This window comes from Drosophila serrata, unplaced genomic scaffold, assembly GCF_035046125.1.
Source record: "Drosophila serrata isolate PLE 108 unplaced genomic scaffold, ASM3504612v1 contig_233, whole genome shotgun sequence".
Lineage (NCBI taxonomy): Eukaryota > Metazoa > Arthropoda > Insecta > Diptera > Drosophilidae > Drosophila > Drosophila serrata.
In genome coordinates, this window is record NW_028257131.1 from 75647 (window position 1) to 93795 (window position 18149).

Consider the following 18149-nt stretch of genomic DNA (forward strand, 5'->3'; position numbering starts at 1 on the left):
AGATTGTAAAAACAGTTTCCTCCAGATAGGCCGCCCCAAAAAGAAACAGAAAAGAAAACTTTTAGCTCTTTTTTGTCTTATCTCGCCTCGGTCCCCAACGCATGCGCAGTTCATTGACTTTTATTTTTTATTTTCTCTCGGAATGGGGTGTTAAAAATATTTAAAATATGCATAGACAGCAGGCCCGGTTGGGTCGGAAAATGCATTTGATAAGCTTCACACAAATTGTGGACGGGCATTAAAGTGGTTTCCGCTTTTTATCGCGCCGGAAGGAAGTGGAAGTGTGAGATGGACGAGATGCGAACAGGAAATGCAGCTAATATACACCACTTTTCCACGACATTCTCATATACACTATACACGGGGGAAATATAAAATGAAATCGTCGAGTTAAATGGGCAACAACGGCAATCGCGATAAGATAAAACGACGTACGACCTTTATAGCGTAATTTGATTAAGCTCAAAAATATTTGTCAACGCTCTCAACGCTGACAGATAATGGGAACACGAAGCACCGAGCACACCAGGCAGTGAGGCAAATAATAATTTTACAGCAAATAATGTCAGCGATTATAATTAAACATTGTTTTGTCACAAATGAACATTTCCAAGCATCTCTCTGCGATAGGGATCAAGAACGCTTGATATTACATAAATGTGTATTTTACTATATCACAAGGTAGTGTAATTAAGGATAAGATTAGAATATAAGACACGCCCATTTATAGCTAAGTAATTTACTTAATCTACTTTAATTTACTTGATTTAGACCATTATTTTCCTCTTCTAAATTAAATTCCCATAGCTTCCTTCATTGCCTAAAACTGACCTTCGATAATCTTATCGAAATCATCTCGATAATTGGCTCCATTTATTAATCAACACAATTATCAATTCCATAAGTTACTTCCCTTATTAAGGAATTGATTTACAAGAATTTAGAAACTTCCTTTATCATTTAAATTTAAATTTGTCTTAATTTGCTAAATGATACAGATTTTGTTTCATATCGCTTCACTTTGATTTATATCGATAAATTCTCTGCTGACGACCTTTGGTTAAATGGCTTTTATCGGTGGCTTTTGATCAAAAACAATTCATGTTAATGGCACCGGTTCTCCAGCTATGAAACGCACTGTATGAAGCCTGACTATATAGGCTATAAAACTATTTCACAATCGCCAACAACGGGGGGCTTGTTGTTCCTCATTCCTCGTGGGGCAGCATACATACATACATATATAGCACATTTTCTGAGATACATAGGTATGTCAAGGTGATGTGTGTGCTTGATCAAATTGGGTTATAACGCAGAGATTATATGATTCTTGCATACATCAACATGACATTAATTTCCCAAACCACTTTGAGCTCAGCTCATTGGATTTTATATAGTATATAGACGATATATGTACGTATATAAACCGGAACACTTGCGGCGGCATCTACTCCACTTGCGTGTTCGATGTCTCAGTTCCGCCAGAGTGAAATAATTGAAATACTATAGAGTGGAGTGTATATAGACGACCCGACTTTTGGGCAAGACAACGGTCTACGTGACTCTTGGGCCTATTTTTTGTTTGTTTTTTATTTAATATTATGCTTATTTCGGACATGATCATTTATACATATCGTTCAAGTCGAACTTGATTGACGCAGGCCTCTACGATTTGAATTGCTAAATGATCTCTTCTCCAGAGCCCGGAATGAATGGCCGGCTAATTTGTGAGATATTCTCTTCATGTGAATTCATTAAAGTCTATTTTTTATAAGAAATCAATTAAAAAAAACCAAAAAGAATTCAAATAGTCGTGGGTTTTTTTCGTCGTAGGGTTTAAGGAATGTTGTGCATACTTAAGATACGTTTATGTCTGAAAAGATATAACCCTAATGCGGAAATTAGATTGCTAAAGCTAAGATAAGGACTTGGGAATAATAGTTTTAAAACCTAAGAAAGTATTACTCAAGATCAACAGATTGATGGATGTACAATAAATGTTTTTTTTTAAGACAGGCGATAGAATTTTAATAGCCTAGATGAGAAGTAAAAACCATCAGTACCACTGAAACCAGTAAAGATTAATGTAATTAGACAAACAGATAAAAACCCTTGCTATTTATGTGATAAAAATGAAAGGTATTGAAAGAATTTCATTTGCTGTTTATTGGTCATCAAATGGTCGACTCCATGGAGCAGTTCTGACTTGTTATGGCCGCAAATTAGCATAAAACTCGATGTGAACAGTTAAATAATATTGTTGATGAGGATTTTCAAGTGTGTCAGTTAACTTAAGAGCTGCCTAATGATAACTTTTGCCCTCTTCGCAGTAGTTTTATATTTTTTATTCGTACCTGTCTCTTTCTCTGTGTCGAGTGCCATGCCATGCCCATGTTTCACTCATATTGTGACAACAAAAATTCATGCTGAAATATTTTCGGTTCGAAACGAGTTTCTTAGTGGCATTTTTTTTTATATATGTATGTACATATATATTTTTTTAAAGCGCGAATTTATTACAACTCTTGGTCGCCGCTGCGTCGCCGCGCCATAAATATTTTGTTTACAATATAATTTAATTTATGCAGATTTCTTGTCCGCTCTTTCAGCGAACATGTTTGTGTGGATCAACAATTGCGGTCAGAAGAATAGATCAATATGAAAAGTTTACAATATGAGTGCGGTCATAGGAATAGTTCAGTGTGTATAAATTATGGGGGATTTATGGGCTTACTTTTGACTTTGTAAATTTCTTATCCTGTCCTTTCCCAGCACAAACACGGAGTTTTCAGAGTTAAAGTTAGGTAACAAAGCAAACATATTGTATTTATTTATTTGGTTGAGCTAACAAGTTAGAAAACTATTGTAGACTTTTAAATACCCTTTTTAGAAACATTTCTACATTAAATTCAAACACAACTAAAGCATATTTTTTGAGCTTAAATACGAGAGGAGCTAGAAGAAATTTGTGATAGGGTTAAAAGAACATTATATAATTTTAATAAAAATTTCATATTATGACTTCCATGTTAACCTTAAAATGTTATTAAATTTTTATAATTACTCCACACAAGTATTATTAATTGATTCAATTTCTATTTATTATAGGTTAGTTACAGTTCCATGATTTTTAAGGACGAAAGTGGAATATTGAAGCCAAATTTCGTGACTTTCAGATCTGTTATGTCACATAAGATCTGTTGTTACATGGACGTACATGTCTAAATCGACTTGGCTGGAGATGCTGAGCAATAATAAGTGTACATTAGTTGCCTAAAGATTTCTTTTTGCTTTTTAAAAACAATCTTGGTTAACATTTATAGTTGTAAAACCTTGCAAATATCTATCAAAAGTGTCTTAGTTGCCTTATTGGAATTTTCCTATTACTGCAACTAATTTCTTGACCACCATTGTGCGCACATGCCACACATGCATATCAAACGTAACGTAACGTTTAATGTGGGCCGTGTTGAGGATGGAGTCTCCGTTTTGAGTTAACTGCTAAAAGGCCAGCAAGTCGTTAGTCTCCCGTAAGTTGGTTGCCCCTTCAAGCCGAATTGAGTGGCCCACCCTGTCGTTTCTCGTTTCTTGTTTCTGTCAGCATCAGCAAAAGTGCCAATGGAAGCCCTACTTACTTGGTAACACCTGCCACGCCCACTTGCCCCCTAATTCCCTCGACACGCCTTGAGTCGCCTCGTCTTTCATTGATTTTTTTTTCCACCATTCGATCTATGAATGCTCGAAGGGGTGGGGTGATGTCTCCTGAGGTCAAGCGCTAATGGAAAACCCATAACAATTTGCATACGATTTTCTTATTGAGTTAATTAAAGGCCCTATAAGAAACGGCAGCCGTTTACCGAATTTAATTGCACTTGACACCTGTCTACTAAGAATACTAAAAAAAAAATCTTAAGGGAAATGGAGGGGGGCTTTTGATTAAATGACAGACTAAGCCACGTTCCTCGTGATTTTTTGGTGGAATGTTTTTCATTGAATGGATTTTCGATTCATAAAAAGACAAGAACTTTATCTCTGGCCAGGGGATTTGCATTTCTAAAATCGGTGGAAGATAAAGAAAACATTTGGAGAACATTGCATTTGGAGAATATTCAAATTCAAGAAGGCTTTACCTAGATCTATATAATTTTTACTATTCGAGAAAGTTTCATTCACAATCATTATATTATATTGTACCCATTATAACCTTTTTGTTTATTTATTTAACCAAACTTCTATTGAAACCTTTTGCCGACTGTAATGCAAGATGGCAAGCTGTGAGTGTGCCATTTACTTAACTTGTCTTACAAAACTTTAAGAGAGAAAGAATAAAAATAAACAAGAAAAGTCACTGAAAAAATAAATACAAAATTTGTTGATTTAAAATTATGAAACCATACCGTTGTGTGTATTTTTTTGTTGACATCGACAGGCCACAATCCATCCACGAGGCTACCACGACATCGAATCCGAATCAAAGTCGTCAAAGTCATGTATTTATTCGCTGGTGATTGTCTTTGGGTGATCGTGAGATCGGTTTGTTTTGTGTGTCAAATGTGGAGCTTTGCACCTAGAGAGATAGAGAGGGAGACTGGCGCATGTCGTCGATGCATTTTGTATATCAGTTTATTTATTATTATTATTTATATTTTCTGCTTCCCACAAACTATGTTTCTGTGTCACTTTTGCTTTGTTGTTTTCAACGGGGGCAAAGTGGATGAACCTTGTTCCGTTTACTTATTAAACGCCAGCGTTTAATTCAATCAATTGCAATAAACAGTACGAGCGTACTTAGATGTGCATGTGTATATAAATACTACCACAATATCAATAATAAGCTATCGCCAATGACTCTTTAATATTATTGCTTGGCGTTCCTGCCCAAAAGCACGTTCACAAGTAATTCTACACTTTAGGAGGTGTTTTAAATCATTTGGACCTCGTTTAAAATGTGTTATTAGATATAATTAGTATCTAGGGTTTGTCACATTTTTATTAAGTACATTTTATCAAGACAAAACGTGACATCTTCGTGCTTAAATATTAAAAATAATGTCAAACTTAAGATGAGTTTAAGGTGAGATAAAAAATGGTAGAAACGTGTCTTATGCATTGTAATCTTAGTAGGTGAAATTAACTTTAAATGCAGATTAATATTAAATTTGATTATTATTTTATTTAAAAAAGAAATCATTTCTTTTGTTAAAATACATTTATAGGGTACTTAGCGATTGCTTTAGTTCTCTGCATTCCACTCTTAGACGTCATTGATGACAATCAATCTATTATCTGGGTATTTTTGCTATGTTTGTTCAACAAATCAAACGAATTATAACCGCAGATTAACGAAATCTTAACTTAACAAGCAGATTTCAAACTTATTATTATAAGAAACACACGCCTTCGTTTAATTTATGACCCAAATCCTTGCACTTCCAAAAAATCCACTGATTACTTACTACAAAAATAAATCTTTAGTCAGCGGCGCTCATCTTTGGGTTTTTCTTTCTTTCTTTTCTTTTTTTTTTTTGTGTGTTTTGTTTGTTTATTTGAATAGCACGGCGTATTTCCAGTCAATCATAAACAAAATCAATTGTTAGTCGCCAGCAGCAGCTGCGTTAATTTTATTTTCAATGGCTGCGTCAACATTCGATTCCAGATAAAACAGCAACGAACTGAAAAATATGTCTAAAAATGCAAACAGAAGGCAAAAATGGCTCGTGGCTCTGAGATACATTCTAAGAAAATGATTGACAGCAAGTTGAGCTGCAATCTGTGTATCTGATATCTGGTGGATATATATATGTACATAATAAACAGTAGATATTAAAAAAGGTGCAAATATAATACTCTCGGTCATTCGATGTCTAAATTTGGCTCATAAATAACAATTTATTATATTTGACAGCTGATTCAGTTCAATAGTTTAATCAATACCATTGCTGATTATCATTTCTGTATCATTTGAAAGCACTTTTAATCAAAAACTTTAAGTTTATTCCTTTGCAATATGTCTTAATGTTACATTTATTCGTTTTAAATACTTTTCTTTATAAAACATTCCCATAATTACTCGTAGAATTGCAAATGTGAGATCTTTGTTCGCCTTTGTATCGTTCATTGAACTGCAAGTTTGGTTTTACAACCCTGAAACGCACTGTCCGTGGTGAATATCTATAGCATATGGCGCAGATATTATTATCTGTGTATATATATTCTCCGGGAGCTTCTTCTTTAATGGCTGTGCGAATTCCAAAGCAATGATTAATTAACAGTATGCCAAAGAGAAGGAAGGAAGGCCTTACAGATAAACAAATAATACAAAAAATACCATATATAAATTTACAATTAAAGAGGGACACATAGATATCTGATTGTTAAGAATACACAGAGAATAAAGTACTTAACAATTTCTCAAAGAAAAGGAGTTTGAATAACAGCACTCATTAAATATGATAAATACTTATTAAAGACTCTACCTCACAATAGGTTATTTAAATACAAGATTCATTTAAGAACTCTCGTCTTTTAAACTTAAATTTCTGGTTTATTTATAAAATAGTGCACCGTTTTTCCTCAGTGCATGGATGAATGTGTGTATGTTTTTGACAATCAATCCATGGCGATTAGCAATTATCATTGGAATGCGAAAATGCTGTTGCCTGATATTGAAATCGAGGCAATCAGACAAAGGAGTGGATGGATCTTGCCTGCTGGAGGAGGAGGTGGAAGACTACGACGACGACGACGACACTGTCATCGTCATCAGTTTTTGGTTTTATTTATTTTTTCTTTTTCGAATTTTTGTTTTGCTTTCTTGCCGCACTATGCGAATATAATTATGGCCTCGATAAGATTAGGCAGCGAGTTGGCAATTGGCAACAACAAACAGAGCGCAGACATTCCGCCGCATGGCTGCGGTAAAAATTGGTATTTCTGCGACATTTCTTTCCACCGGAGGCACTTTTTCTTTTTAGCCAAAATGCACACCGGAAATGCTGTTAATCTTATCGAATTCCAAGCACCAAAACTAACTGGCGTGGGAACAGGTTGAGATACATCTCAAGATATGGGAAATTCAAAGGAAATCCTTGTCTGTCTCTATCTATAAAGTATTAAATATAAGATTATGTATGGGAAAATGCTTTAGTTCCTATCAAATTACAATTTTATAATTAAATATCACATATTTAATTAATTAAAGAGAAATACTTACATATATTAATTTATAATTTTTCATTATCTTACATTTACAGCTACACAAAGCCACAGACCTTTGAGGATTGTGTGGGCGATGAGCTGCCCATGGGCTGGGAGGAGTCCTATGATCCCATGATTGGTCTCTACTATATCAACCATTTGGAGCAGAGCACACAGCTGGAGGATCCGCGCCAGGAATGGAAGAGTGTCCAGGAGCAGATGCTAAGCGATTATCTGTCAGCGGCACAGGATCAGTTGGAGAACAAGCGGGAGATGTTCGATGTGAAACAGCAGCGTCTTCTTTGGGCCCAAGAGGAGTACAATCACCTTAAACAGGCAGCCAGTCGAAGCAGTTGTAAGTATAGAAAATTTCAGAATAATTTAAATTAATTCTCTTAGTTATTTGAGTAACTTAATCTGAATAATGAATATTACATGGACGTATCTTATCGAAATTACTTGTTAGGATTTAACAATTAAAAGTCCTTCATCTATAATAATTTCCATGTAAACTCACTTAAAACTGATATGGCCTATATTTTCCAAGAACTATTTCTTGATTTCCATTGAACAAACACTTTTAAATTATCCTTATCACCTTTTGCTATTTTTTAAAATCCAAACAGTAATCAATCAACAAAAGACAAACAAAACAAGTAATTTTTAAGAGATATAACAGATATTAACAGCTTCTCAAATAAAACATTTCCATTAAAAACTCTCCTATCTTGTTTTCCAGTGTGCTCTTCCTCCAGCTCGATGAGCCGACATGATCCAGAGCTCCTGAGAGCCGACTTAATGCTGGCCAAGGAACGTGTCCATCAGCTGAAGCAGGAGCTGACCCACATTACCAATGATATTTCGTACACGGAACGCGGCATGAATACCCTGTATTCCGTGGGCGAGAAGATCAATGCTCGGCAAAATGGATGCTATGACATTGCCGAGGTCCAGGCAATACGCGAGGAAATGCTCAAGGTGCACAAGTCGCTGGTGTCCGGCGAGAAGGTGCGCGAGGAGCTCATGCGCAGTCTGGTGCAGATCAAGAACGAGCTGAGTCGCCAGCAGATCAGCGAGGAGAACTCGGATCTCGCCTCGCCCTTCGACCGAGTGTGTGTGGCCAGTCAGACGGATCTGTGTGGTTCTGTGTCGGGCGACAATCTGAATGGAGGAGCTCGCTTTGCGGAGATGGCCAAGACCAAGCTGCAATATGCCGAGTGGCGGAAGCACATCAAGAAGCTGCAGCAGCAGCTGGCTGACCATGTGGAACGCATTGAGCCGGGTCAGTTGGAGTCGGACAAGGATCGCATTCTGCTGATCCAGGAGAAGGAGAAGCTGTTGAATGACCTCAATAGCATCTCGGTGAAGTCGCGCAGCGAAGAGGAGAAGCGCGTGATCCAACAGACCCGTCACAAACTAGAGGAGGACCTCAAGGAGGCGTACGAGGCCAACAACACATGTGTGGCCAACCGGTTGCGCTTCCACGAGGAGAAGCAGCTGCTGCTGGACAAGCTGCAGGAGGCCCTCAAGTCCACCAAACTGCTGGAGGAGCGACTCAAGTCCTTCTCCTCGGAGAGCACCTTCTCCATTAGCAGCGGCAGCAGCCTGGGATCCCTGTCCACCGCCAGCAGTAAGAGTGCTCTGAGCTTCACCGACATCTACATCGATCCCTTCGCGGTGGATTCACCCATCGATGTGGTGGATTTGAGACGGCGTTCGCAGCGATTGTTCCAACAGCGCCTGCATCCCGTTCATCCTGTGCATCCTGTTCTGCAGCAACAGCAGTCCTCGGAGGTCTCGCTCTCGCCGCGCAGCAGCTTGTCCATGGAAACGCCGCCCGCCTCACCGATGAAGTATAATCCTGGAGCGGATAATCAAACACCACAGAACCTAAAGGAGGAGCCCACCTATGCCAATGCTCTGCCCGCCCCGCCCGCCTACACAGCCCCGCCGCCAGTTCCACTTTCTGGGGTTCGAGCCCGTCCCTATGACCTCGACTCCACGGTCCTCGATTGCATGATGCTGGAGGCGAAGCTGCAGAAGTTGAATTTGGGTGCAACGCCACTAACTCTGGCCGCTTCGGCCCCACTCTCACCCATTTCGGAGAAGCCCTCGCTGCTGGATCTGCCGCAGGAGATGCTCAGCCGCTCATCCTCCACATCCAATACGAGATCCGTTTCGGCGGCAGTCAGCAATGAATCGGTGGCCGGCGATTCCGGTGTCTTTGAGGCATCGCGTGCCCATCTGCCGCGCAAGGAGTTGGCCCAAGTTCAAATAGGACTCAAGTATCTGAAGCAGGAGGGTGTGCTGGTGGTGTCCCTGGAACGGGCCAACAATCTGTTGGCTCTATGGACGGCCTCGTCGGACAACTCACAAGTGTAAGTTACTGTTTTAGCAAAATTATTATTACAAATATTAATTGTGAATATTCATTAGATATCTGCGTGCCGCTTTGCTGCCGAATTCACTCACCTCCATACGGACCAAGGCCTTGGGAGATTTCCAGAAGCCCGTCTTTAATGACACATTCGCAGTGCCCATTACGCTGGACAAGCTGCTGACCAAGAGCCTGCAGGTCACAGTGGTTACCATGACGGGACAGAAGGAGGAGATTATTGTAAGTAGATGCTTCCTCAATATTCTCTAAAGAATACTCCTTCATAAGTTTTTCTAAAACATTTCTGTATCCATTTATTCCAGGGCACTGTCCAGATCAGTATGGCCGAGTTTAATCCGGAGGATTCCACCTTAAAGTGGTACAACGTTCTAAGCTCCAAGTTCATTCCCAGCTTTGAGTCCCTGGACATTCCCTCCACCAGTGCCGCAGCAGCGGCAGCCGCTGTTGCTGCCGCCAGTTCCAATTTCAGCACGAGTGTTGGCACTCGAGAGGAGTCTTCGGATGAGTCCACCATCACTTCCTCGCAGACTTCGACCCTGACACGCAATCAGGCGCCGCCGATGGAAATGCAGGCGCAAATTGCTGAAGAGCAGCCGGAGAAGGGTTGTCCCAATGAGCAAGAGTGCAGCGATGACGACGACGATGACGATGATGATGAGGAGGAGGAAGAGGAGGACGATGACAAGCAGCTCATTAACGATGTTGGCGCAACGAACTGTAAGTTCAATCTACTCTTCACTTGGCTTCACTTTCTAATTTCAATGTTTTCTTTATTAAAACCCTACAGCCAGCTGCATGCTTGACGCCTATCTGCAGAACATGAAGCAGGAGTTTGCCGACAAGGAAACAAACACTGACTGCGCCTTCCTCCCAGAGAAGTCTCGTGGTCAATCGCAGCTAATGGACGATAGGCCCGTGAAGCGATCACAGACCTTTACGCCCTCGGCGGCCGTTAGCAAGAATCGTTACAATTGCCGCTTGAATCGTAGCGACTCTGACTCAGCCATGCATTGTGGAGTGGCTCCTCATACCTTCCAGCGCGGCGCCGCAGAGCGACGATCCCTGCGCTTCCACACTAAGGCACCCAAGCCTGTCACAAGTAAGTCAAGTCAGGATTTAAGATAAACAACAGTCATATAATACCTAAACCATATATTTAATTCCAGAACTACATACTCACATACCCCGCACCAGCTTGGATTTGGAGCTCGATCTGCAGGCGCAGCACAGCAAGCTTTACTTCCTCAACGATCAAATTGCCAAGCTGCAGAACCTCAAAGAAGTGTAAGTTGAATATTAAACCCCGAAAAGAAATCAAGACTCATTCAAATGCTTTTCTTTTATCCAACAGTTTGCAGAAGGCCTGCGAGAACAAGGATCCATTGATTGCCGCCTGGGCCATTGAGAACGAGGAGTTCCAACGCCTGGTGGCTCGTGCCGATCCCGCCAAGTGTCCCGAGGAGCGTCAGCTCCAGAAGCTGCTGATGAAGACCGCCAAAGAGATTCACAAGCTGCGCAAAACCAAGGTGCCCAAGGGCTGTCCCGATCTAGTGTCGTTCAAGTAAGTCATTCTACTTACTGGGAATTATTAGAACATCTTTATTTATATTTAATTTAATTTCTTAACAGGGAAAAGATCACCTTTTTCACACGCAAGGGACTGTCGGTGCCGGAGCTGCCCATTGAATTCACTCTGCCGGAGGCCAATCCCATCGAAGAAGAGGAGGAGGAGGAGGAAGAGGACGAAGATGAGTTCTACAATTCTGCTGAGACGGCAATTGCCATCAATACGGCATTGGTGGCCAGCAGCAACAGGAACAAGAATCTCAGTGAGCACCATCACCATAGATCGGTGACCGGTGCAGTGCCCAAAACACCAACATTAAATGCTGCTCCTGCTGTTAGTCCAGCTGAAGCTCCAGCTGCCTCTCCTGCTGCCACTCCTGCTGCTTCACCTGCTCCTGCTCCGGCTCCTGCTCCTGCTGCTGCCAATCCTGGACCAGCTGCAGCTTCTGCTCCACCCACTGATGGCGACATCACGCCAGAACAACAGCGCTACGACTACATTGTCGATCGCAACTATGGCGTGGAGGTGTAGCCCCCTAACATCACACGCATCATCTCCTCCCCACCATATTCGCTGTACATTTTTTGTAATTAATTCTAGTATTTATTTTCATTAAGCAAGAAAAGTATTTATGTGTATAAAATGAAGAAAGCAACAACTGATGTAACAAATATTCTGTGCCTTATAGAGTGAACGTGTGTGAGAAAGAGCGACGCAAGAGAAAGAACCATATATATATATAAATCTACTTAGATGTAAGCTCCTATTTTATAATTAGTTTAAACCCATAGTCAGTTGTACAAATTGACCCCCACTGATGACCATTTAGAAGAGCAACCCAGCCAACTAAGCAACCAACCCGGCCTTTCCCAGGCAACCCCCGGAAACCCATTCAAAAATGAAACCATAACGCGCACATTGTGCGTTTAATAATGCCTTCTCCTCCGCCGAAATTCATATTGAAAGCCCAATTGTACTTTTAAGACTTGAGTGAAAATATATACGAATGTTTATATGAATATTTTTGATACGCTATCCTAGTAATAGTTTTACATATACCGCGTTAACCGATTATATATCCCCGAAACATGAATGAAATATTTATTGTCTCTACGGAATCGAATCCGATCGCCTAAGTTAGTGTTTAGCTTGCGTTTTTGTTAAGCTCTCAACAAACAAAATTGTATTTTTTTTATAAAAAAAAATTCTATGCTAACAAATTACAACAAAAAAAATTATAAGAAAATACACACAAAAAAATAAGTGAATGTACCATATTAGATAATCGTGACTATATCTTAGCTATAAAAACCTGCCCTTCTAACTCCCAAAACAAAAGAAGGAAAATATGAAATGAAACCTTGTTATTATGCTTTCTCTTCAAGCAAACCTGTTAAAACTGTTGTGTTTTATACGAAATGAAACGAAATTAGCCACAGATCTAGTTTAGTTGCGGTTTTTAAGGGCTCTGTGCCGCCAACCTTGCTGTTGTTTATGTTTTCTTCACTAACCCACGCGACGCCCCAGACCCTACCCACCCGCAGATTTAGTTAGTCCCTTTTCCCCCTCTTACACATTTTTTGCTATACTTTAGTAACTTTAGTTTTAATAAATTATACGAAAGTGAACACATGTATATTGTAATTGTGCAATAAACAAACAAAAAAAGATACTGACATAACTGAAGATATTTTGGTTTTCTTATTTAACAAAAAAAAAAGGGGTTTTTGAATGAATCGCCTTTTTTTTTGCAGGCAGTATATAAATCGCAGCGAACGACCATATAATATGTCACATATCAACATATCTCCATCATATTTCCATGACCATTCTTAATTTTTATACCCTTGCAGGGTATTATAATTTCAGTCAAAAGTTTGCAACTCAGTGAAGAAGGCACCTCCGACTATATAAAGTATATATATTCTTGATCAGGACCAACAGCCGAGTCGATCTAGCCATGTCCGTCTGTCCGTCTGTCCTTCTGTCCGTCTGTCCGTTTCTACGCAAACTAGTCTCTCAGTTTTGAAGCTATCTGAATGAAACTTTGCAGTTAGCCTTCTATATACTCTCACTCGTATATATGTCGGAACGGGCTGGATCGGACGACTATATCATATAGCTTCCATAGGAATGATCGGAACAACAGCGGAAAATGATGATCGGAAAATTTTTACAAAAAAATTTTTAACATTTTCAGTTTTCAATAGAATTGGATCAAATTTAAAATATAGCCATTTTATTATACTCTTCAGTTTTGTGTAAAATTTTGTGAAAATCGTACTACTATATCATATAGCTCCCATAGGAACAATCGAGAAATTAATACAATTAAAAATTATAACTTTTTCAGTTTTCAACAGATTTTCATCAAATTTGAGGTATAGCAATTATATATTATTCTCGGACGACTATATCATATAGGTGCCATACAAACGATCGTTTGATGTAGAAGAAAAATGCAAATCTGCGAATGTAATGTTAGCTTCCTTTCTTGTTTTGTATAGAAACATTTATAAATGTAAGACCGTAAAAGTTTTGATAAATTTGTAATGCAAATTTAAATTACTCACATTTTTCGTTTATTCAAAGTTTTTACTTATGTATTTATTTCTCTTGATAGACTTTTTTCAAATACCGAACTTTTGTTCAATTGCAAACTGCAAGCAAGAGGCATTATTTGAATAACGCGCCAATTATCGATAATCGACAAGAAGAAGAAGAAGAAGAAGAACTCAGAAAAGATTAGAGATGTGCAAGATATGACAGAGTCACATCACTAATGAGCAAGCACGTTTCAATTTTGTTTATTAAATTAACAATCCGAAAAAAATAACATAAATAAAGATGGAGGGTGTCGATTTGAAGTGCACATTGTGCGGCGAGGACAAATTCCAGGAGCGCGAGGGATTTTTCTACTGCGAGGAGTGCGGCACACAGAAGGAAAAGATTCAGGCGGTGGAGCTAATCGCCGACGAAGAGTTTAACGAAACCGGTGCTGGAAAGCATACCAGCCGAGTTATACGGCGTCCAAAGGATTTGGCCAATACCGAGGAGAACGACATCACCTCGTGGGAATTCTACAACTATGTGCTGCGCGGCTTCGTTCAGGAGCTGCTCGACATGGGCGCCAAGCCGGAGCTCAAGTTGATGTCCCTGCAGGTGTGGGCGGCGTACATGGGCCAAATGGAGGTTGCCTTCTGCAGGAACGACGATTTCGGTCTGCCCAAGCTTAATGTACGGGCACTGGACAGGTGGGTTGGAGGATAAATAAGAAGCAGGAAGGTATAATTTCTATAACAATTGACTAAAAGCACTCAATTTCTTCAGAGATGCACGCATCATTTACAACTACAAGCGGACAAAGCTCAAGAAGATCAGGAGGGGCAGCGCTTCTGTCGATCCCAATGATGAGCGCGCTAAGTTTCGCAAATGGAACAAAACCAAGGTGATTCTTGATACTCAAATTAAAAGGGTTTATTTAAAACATAAATTTAAGAGAAATAGAATGTGTCGGGGAACAGCAGGGGCAGCAGCAGTACAAGGGTACGTGGCTTAGCCTCATTCAGTGGTCCCACCAAAGTCCCTTCAACTGGCTCAGAAGCTATAGATTTTTAATATTATTTAAAGTATCTTTAAGAAACTAAAATATCCTCGTTATACTCACTCTCGATGGCTTCCTGGGGTGCTCCCGGAGCCGGCTGAGCATATGCCACCGCCAAGATGGCCAAGCAAATCAAAACCAGACGCAGAGACATGTTTGAAGCAAGTGAAGCTGCTGCTACTGACTTGTCTTTGGCCATGTTCTGCTTTTATAGCCAAGTGCTCTACATTGCGGGTATGCAAATGACATAATTACGCCGCTCATTAGTTAGAGTTCCTACCTCCAGCTTTTATCTCGAGACTAAAACCTTGCTCTCCTTTCCAGCGCAATCTTGACGCCTCGGGGTACAAGAGAAGCGGAGTCTCAGAGCAAAGCGCAAAACAGAGTGTCGGCCTGCGATGGTCCTGGAAAGCCCGCAAGACGCTAAAGAGCAAGATGCCATTAAAGCATTTGGACAAGCACAGCAGGGTTAGCAGCATGCAGTGCCATGGTCTGAGGCCCAAGGCCAAGGAACTGCATAACTTCGATCGACATATATACAATCTGAATTTGCACAAGTTATATGTGGTGTTGGCTATAGCCCTCAACATGATCGAAGACGACATCCAGCTAACAGATTTGCTGCGGCTAGTCGAAGAGGAGCACCTGACCAGCCGATATATGCTGAAGTATCTGCCCGATAATGTGGCCGCCCAAGGAAAGACATTGCTCAAGGAGGTAGAGCATGGTAATCACAGGGACCAGTGCTCATATACGGTAGGGTATTTTCTATTGTATTTTAACGTTTTGTCCTCGTTTGCATGTTCTCAGTGGAATGCTTTACTCAATCTTTCTTTTTTCTCGCAGTTCCTTCGCACCCACGTGGCTCATATGGCGCATTTTATAAATCTGAGTGAATTTCAAATGCCAAATCTTCTGGCCCTGGCCGAACGCTATGTCCTTGAGCTAGGCCTACCGCCTCGGGTCGCCAAGTATGTGGGCAGTTTGATAGAGCTGTATCCGCCAAGGTTCACTTGCCCCCCGGGCTTTAACGTATATCCGCGCTACGAGCCCAGGGTGATGGCCTATATCGTGTATGTAATGAAGCTGCTCTTTGGACTGGACGACGTCAAAGAGAAGAAGATCTCGATGTCAGCGAAGCAAATCAATGAAGAAATACTGAGTTCAGTAGGATCAGATCCTAAAATACCCCCGCTCTTTGTATTTACCGAGTGGATGCAGTTTGTAGAGCTCAGAAAAGTGATAGTTGCTCAGTACAACCAGAGCTTCGCTAGTCGCTTTGGAGTGCCAAACAAAACGGACTGCCAGGTGGATGATATCCTCATTAAGGATCGCAAGCAGAGGGAGCAGGAATATGGCAACTACGAGCTACATGGAATGGCTATGCAGCGTCAATACGAGAATATGACGCACACAATGGAGACCCTCCTGAAGGAGCACTTTGGCGAGTCCATTGAAGATAGCATCGGCAAAAATCACATTGAATTTCAGCACAGCCTGACACCCGCTCACACATACTTCAAACGGATCCTGCATCACATCTCACAGACCAAAGAAGACGCCATGACCATCGACATTCCCGACTACATGAACGTGGATCATTCACAGCGGGACCTAGATCCCTTCATCGGGGAAACCAACGATTTAAAGAAATATTTAGCTCAGCGCGGGGTGAAGATGCATGTGGTGGAGGTCCCCTGCCAGGAGGACATTGAAAAGGTCGGACTCTTTCATCCCCTTGCCGCTGTGGTTCCAGCTACGCGTGAATTCCGCGCCAATTGTGACATTAAGAGCGAGACATGGATCAATGAACTCAAAAGGAAGGAGAAACGTCCGGACTTCCAATTTCGTCAACCCATTGCCACCTATGGAGCCGCCTATCTGGCCAGGTTACAGCAACGACACTCGCTGAGGGAGCGGTTGGAGGCTGCCAATCCCTTTTGGGAGATCAAAGCGACCCCCAGATACGCAATCAAACTCAATAATGATGAGGAGGTTCTTCTCGACAGCCTTAGCTCGATACAAACATTCGGGGAGGAGGATATGGACCCGTTGGAAGTGCCCCTGGATCTGCCACGCCGCCATCTAGACAAGAAACTGACAAACAGCGATTTGGCGCCAGAATCGGATAGCGTTGTCGGGGAAGAACCAGATCAGTCGCCAACAGAGCTGGAGGAGTTAACGCTGCAAGTCTCCAACTTTGACTGCTGGCTTCTGCATGGCTTCACGAACAAGATTCGGGAGTCGGATAAGCGAGCGCTGCGTACGTTTTTCCCCTGCTCCTTCCGCTGGCTCCTCGAGACCTGTGCCGCCACCATCGGCGTGGGATGGGATATCCTGTACGAGCAACTTCTTGTCCTGGAGGTGATGTTCCACCACACCATCAAGGACTGGAGCAAATACGATCAAGTTCTACGCGTCGAGTCCACCAGTTCGGATAAAGACAGGCAATTGCTGGTTAGAGCCTACAGGGATATGTGGTAAAGTGCAGTTTTGCTGCAGTAGAATGGCAATGATAGGAAGCTAAGAGTGTCATAAATAATTAATTAAACTACTCTGAGGAACCTTTTATTAGGGGGTTTTTTAACTATAAAATACAAAAAGTAGAAATGTTCCCAAGACACTCTATTAGTAACTACTCGTCTCAGGTACTTTATCTTAGTGAACAAGGACATTTATGTATGTACATAGATGCTGCCCAAGGAGTGCAGGGATCTCTGGTGGAATGTGATTTAATAGAGGCCATCATAGCAATTGAATCTGTTTTTTTAAGCAGCTCCAAAAGAGTAAACAAAACACACCCACCCTCAAATAAATGACAACAATTGTGGTCAAGGCAATAGTAAATACATTTACCAAGATTTAAACTTTGGAAATTTTCGAGAAGGCAATTTTTGAACTCTTTAATAAATATTAATTGGCACTTCTCCTATGTCTTAATATTATTATTATTGTAAGAAATACATAAGCAATCATATAATATTAAAATGTATATATATCCTTTTAAATGTATTTTTGTAATATACGTTTTGATTATTAAATTTATTAATTTATTTAAAAACTTGTAATGCAAATCGTGTTGAATTCGGAATATTTGACTAAAATATTAAATTACTGTAATATTTTGCACTTCACTTAACTGCTATTGCCGTGAAGGGGACTGTATGAGCGAGAGAAGGCGCATTAACATCAATATCAATAGGCAAATTAGCGTTTATCAGAACAACAACAATGGCATTAGCACCAACAATGCGTGTCGCGGTTTTGTTTACAAAAATCTTCTTCAAAAGAGAGCGCCGGCTGTCTCAGCCCCACGGTCATCGCCAGCTACTGAGAGCGAGAGGAAGAGAGGACTAATGAGAGACTGAGAGCGAGCAGTTTTG

At 40.8% G+C, this 18149-nt stretch overlaps 3 protein-coding genes across 3 annotated transcripts in view; 2 read left to right on the forward strand and 1 right to left on the reverse strand.

The window, feature by feature from the left end:
- kibra (WW and C2 domain containing protein kibra) overlaps positions 1 to 12848 on the forward strand; it is a 28882-nt gene extending 16034 nt beyond the window's left edge. Inside the window, exons 2-9 of the mRNA XM_086830236.1 lie at positions 7254 to 7552; positions 7937 to 9575; positions 9634 to 9814; positions 9898 to 10312; positions 10383 to 10694; positions 10762 to 10879; positions 10947 to 11156; positions 11225 to 12848. Coding sequence (XP_086686362.1) covers positions 7254 to 7552; positions 7937 to 9575; positions 9634 to 9814; positions 9898 to 10312; positions 10383 to 10694; positions 10762 to 10879; positions 10947 to 11156; positions 11225 to 11693 — 3643 coding nt within the window. The 3' untranslated portion in view covers positions 11694 to 12848. The remainder of the gene's footprint in view (positions 1 to 7253; positions 7553 to 7936; positions 9576 to 9633; positions 9815 to 9897; positions 10313 to 10382; positions 10695 to 10761; positions 10880 to 10946; positions 11157 to 11224) is intronic.
- A 1061-nt stretch (positions 12849 to 13909) lies between these two features.
- On the forward strand, positions 13910 to 17827 carry TAF1B (TATA box-binding protein-associated factor RNA polymerase I subunit B). The gene is made up of 4 exons (XM_020957138.2): positions 13910 to 14416; positions 14493 to 14610; positions 15091 to 15522; positions 15613 to 17827. Exons 1-4 carry the CDS (start codon positions 14010 to 14012, stop codon positions 17248 to 17250), a joined length of 2595 nt encoding a protein of 864 aa, XP_020812797.2. The 5' UTR covers positions 13910 to 14009; the 3' UTR covers positions 17251 to 17827.
- Positions 14615 to 14948, reverse strand: LOC147644068 (uncharacterized). Its single transcript, XM_086830248.1, has 2 exons — positions 14830 to 14948; positions 14615 to 14766 (listed from the first exon to the last, which is right to left on the reverse strand). Exons 1-2 carry the CDS (start codon positions 14918 to 14920, stop codon positions 14657 to 14659), a joined length of 201 nt encoding a protein of 66 aa, XP_086686374.1. The 5' UTR covers positions 14921 to 14948; the 3' UTR covers positions 14615 to 14656.
- Positions 17828 to 18149: the final 322 nt, after the last annotated feature.

Excerpts from the sequence above, each read along its gene's own strand:
- TAF1B (XM_020957138.2), top strand. The coding sequence starts at position 14,010 with ATGGAGGGTGTCGATTTGAAGTGCACATTGTGCGGCGAGGACAAATTC. Across the intron at positions 14,611-15,090 it reads GCAAATGGAACAAAACCAAG|CGCAATCTTGACGCCTCGGG; the intron begins GTGATTCTTGAT and ends TCTCCTTTCCAG. Across the intron at positions 15,523-15,612 it reads GGGACCAGTGCTCATATACG|TTCCTTCGCACCCACGTGGC; the intron begins GTAGGGTATTTT and ends TTTTTCTCGCAG.
- LOC147644068 (XM_086830248.1), bottom strand. The coding sequence starts at position 14,920 with ATGTCTCTGCGTCTGGTTTTGATTTGCTTGGCCATCTTGGCGGTGGCA. Across the intron at positions 14,767-14,829 it reads ACCCCAGGAAGCCATCGAGA|CTTCTGAGCCAGTTGAAGGG; the intron begins GTGAGTATAACG and ends AAAAATCTATAG.